Source organism: Cyprinus carpio, chromosome A12 (assembly GCF_018340385.1).
Source record: "Cyprinus carpio isolate SPL01 chromosome A12, ASM1834038v1, whole genome shotgun sequence".
Lineage (NCBI taxonomy): Eukaryota > Metazoa > Chordata > Actinopteri > Cypriniformes > Cyprinidae > Cyprinus > Cyprinus carpio.
The window spans coordinates 25,227,226-25,229,725 of NC_056583.1; the positions used below are offsets into that span (position 1 = coordinate 25,227,226).

At 31.4% G+C, this 2,500-nt stretch overlaps 1 protein-coding gene across 3 annotated transcripts in view; it reads right to left on the minus strand.

Moving 5' to 3' along the window:
• Positions 1 to 2,500, minus strand: part of LOC109056258 (regulator of G-protein signaling 7-like) — a 52,207-nt gene that overhangs the window by 10,064 nt on the left and 39,643 nt on the right. For 2 of the 3 annotated variants that reach the window (XM_042768168.1, XM_042768169.1), the window contains exon 5: positions 801 to 907. In XM_042768168.1, the coding sequence (XP_042624102.1) occupies positions 801 to 907 (107 nt within the window). The remainder of the gene's footprint in view (positions 1 to 800; positions 908 to 2,500) is intronic. The other variant, XM_042768170.1, reaches the window with a different exon arrangement.

Genomic DNA, 2,500 nt, shown 5'->3' on the forward strand with positions numbered 1-2,500 from the left:
AGAATATGAATGACGTCATGAATCTGAATCAGAATATGAATGACGTCATGAATCTGAATTTGAATCACAATAAGAATGACGTCATGAATTTGAATCAGAATATGAATGACATCATGAATCTGAATTTGAATCAGAACATGAATGACGTCATGAATTTGAATCAGAATATGAATGACGTCATGAATTTGAATCAGAATATGAATGACGTCATGAATCTGAATTTGAATCACAATATGAATGACATCATGAATCTGAATTTGAATCAGAATATGAATGACGTCATGAATTTGAATTTGAATCAGAACAAGAATAACATCATGAATCTGAATTTGAATCAGAATATGAATGACGTCATGAATTTGAATCAGAATATGAATGACGTCATGAATTTGAATCAGAATATGAATGACGTCATGAATTTGAATCAGAATATGAATGACGTCATGAATCTGAATTTGAATCACAATATGAATGACGTTATGAATCTGAATTTGAATCAGAACAAGAATAACATCATGAATCTGAATTTGAATCAGAATATGAATGACGTCATGAATTTGAATCAGAATATGAATGACGTCATGAATTTGAATCAGAATATGAATGACGTCATGAATCTGAATTTGAATCACAATATGAATGATGTTATGAATCTGAATTTGAATCAGAATCAGAATATGAGTGATCATGTTTCATCACACTAATGGAAACATCCACACATGTGAAGATCAGCGGTTTGGGTCTCAAGATGGTCACAAGTTTCTCAGCCAATCAGATGAGAGAATCTCAGAACGTCTCACCTGAAAGCGGTAGAAGGTTCCGTCGTCCTTCAGCATGAGAACGTGGTCTGATATGGGGAAGAAATAACCGTGAGCCGCCATCAGCGTCCCCAGATGAAGAGCCTCTACTGCAACACACACACACACAAACACACTCATACACAGAAACGCACACACACACACAAACAAACAAACACACACACACACACACACACAAATGGAGCTCTTGAGATATTTCAGATGAGGTGCTTGTTGTCCTTTGATTGCAGCAGTTGCAATCGCCTCATCTCATCTGTCTGGAGTCGTTTCATATTTCTGATATCATAAATGACCTCTGAGTAAATAATGCAGCTCAGCTCGATAATGCAATGGAATTAAAGGGACCGTTCACCCAAAACACAAACTCATTGGTTACATCACAACATACGACATGAGAAAGGACATTCAGCAGAAAGTCCTTCTGAACGCTCAGCATCTCCTCGTGTTCCACAGAAGAACTTCAGATGAGTCTGAAATCACAGGCTGTGTGAATGATGACAGACTTAAAACTTCTGGATGTATTACTTCTTGACAACTAACACACATTCCCCTTCCGTCAGACTCTGGATCAGTGCTTCTCAACCTTTTTGACTCCATTGCCACTCCAAGCTCTAGATTTCTTTTCAAAACTTATTTTAATTAAAACATTTCCTGATCTGTTTAACCAATAAATTTACATTACTTTTCCAGTTGGAAAATTATTTTTTTTTAAATACAATTTCTACCAGATAAAATATTTTAGCGCTTGGCAGAACTAATAAAATGCATATTCATTATAAATTGCCCATAGCATATTAACATTTGAGTAATTTACATGACATGTTCAGGTCTAGAAATCACACTCTTCCAGGTTTATATATACAGGTTTCATATATCCAGGTTTCCAAAAAACAGGTTTTCCTTGTTCTTCAAAAGCAAAAACATATCTTTAAAAATATATTAAAATAAATATATTTAAATTAAAATGCATACATTTTTTTTTCTTGTCACTGCAAATACAGATCCAGGGTTATTTAAGTATCGCTGAGTTAAAAATGTTTTATGAATATTTTGAATTACTTATATACTTATATAGTTTCCGCCACTGAATAAAAAATAAAAAAGGTTATTGTGACTTTTTTCTCACAATTCTGACTTTTTTCACTGAAATGTGAGAAATAAACTAGCAATTGCGAGTTATACACTCAGAATTGCGACATATAAACTTACAATTGCAAAATAACTTGCAGTTCAGATTTTTTTTTCTCGCAAATGTGTGTTTATACTGTATCTCAAAATTCTTAGAAAAAAATCATAATTGTGAGAAAAAGTCAGAACTTTGAGATAAAACGTCGCAGTTACCTTTTTTTTTTTCAGTGGCAGAAACGGGCTTCCATAGTTTTATATATATATATATATTATTTAATTTTTTTTCATTTTATAGTTATATGTTGGTATATTTAAGATATTTAAGTACATCAAGATAAAGTACATGAAAATGAAAAACTAGCTTAAATAATACAAATTTTAGTTTTTTATATTTTATTTATTTTTTAAATATTTTATTATTTATTTCTTTTATTCAGTTAAAGTTTCTTTTATTTTTAAGTAACAAAATTTTTTTTGACTTTAGTTTTAGTTTCAGTTAACTATAATAACCCTGCCAAGAAAGTTTTGTAAAAGTATCCATTAAGTTATGAAAA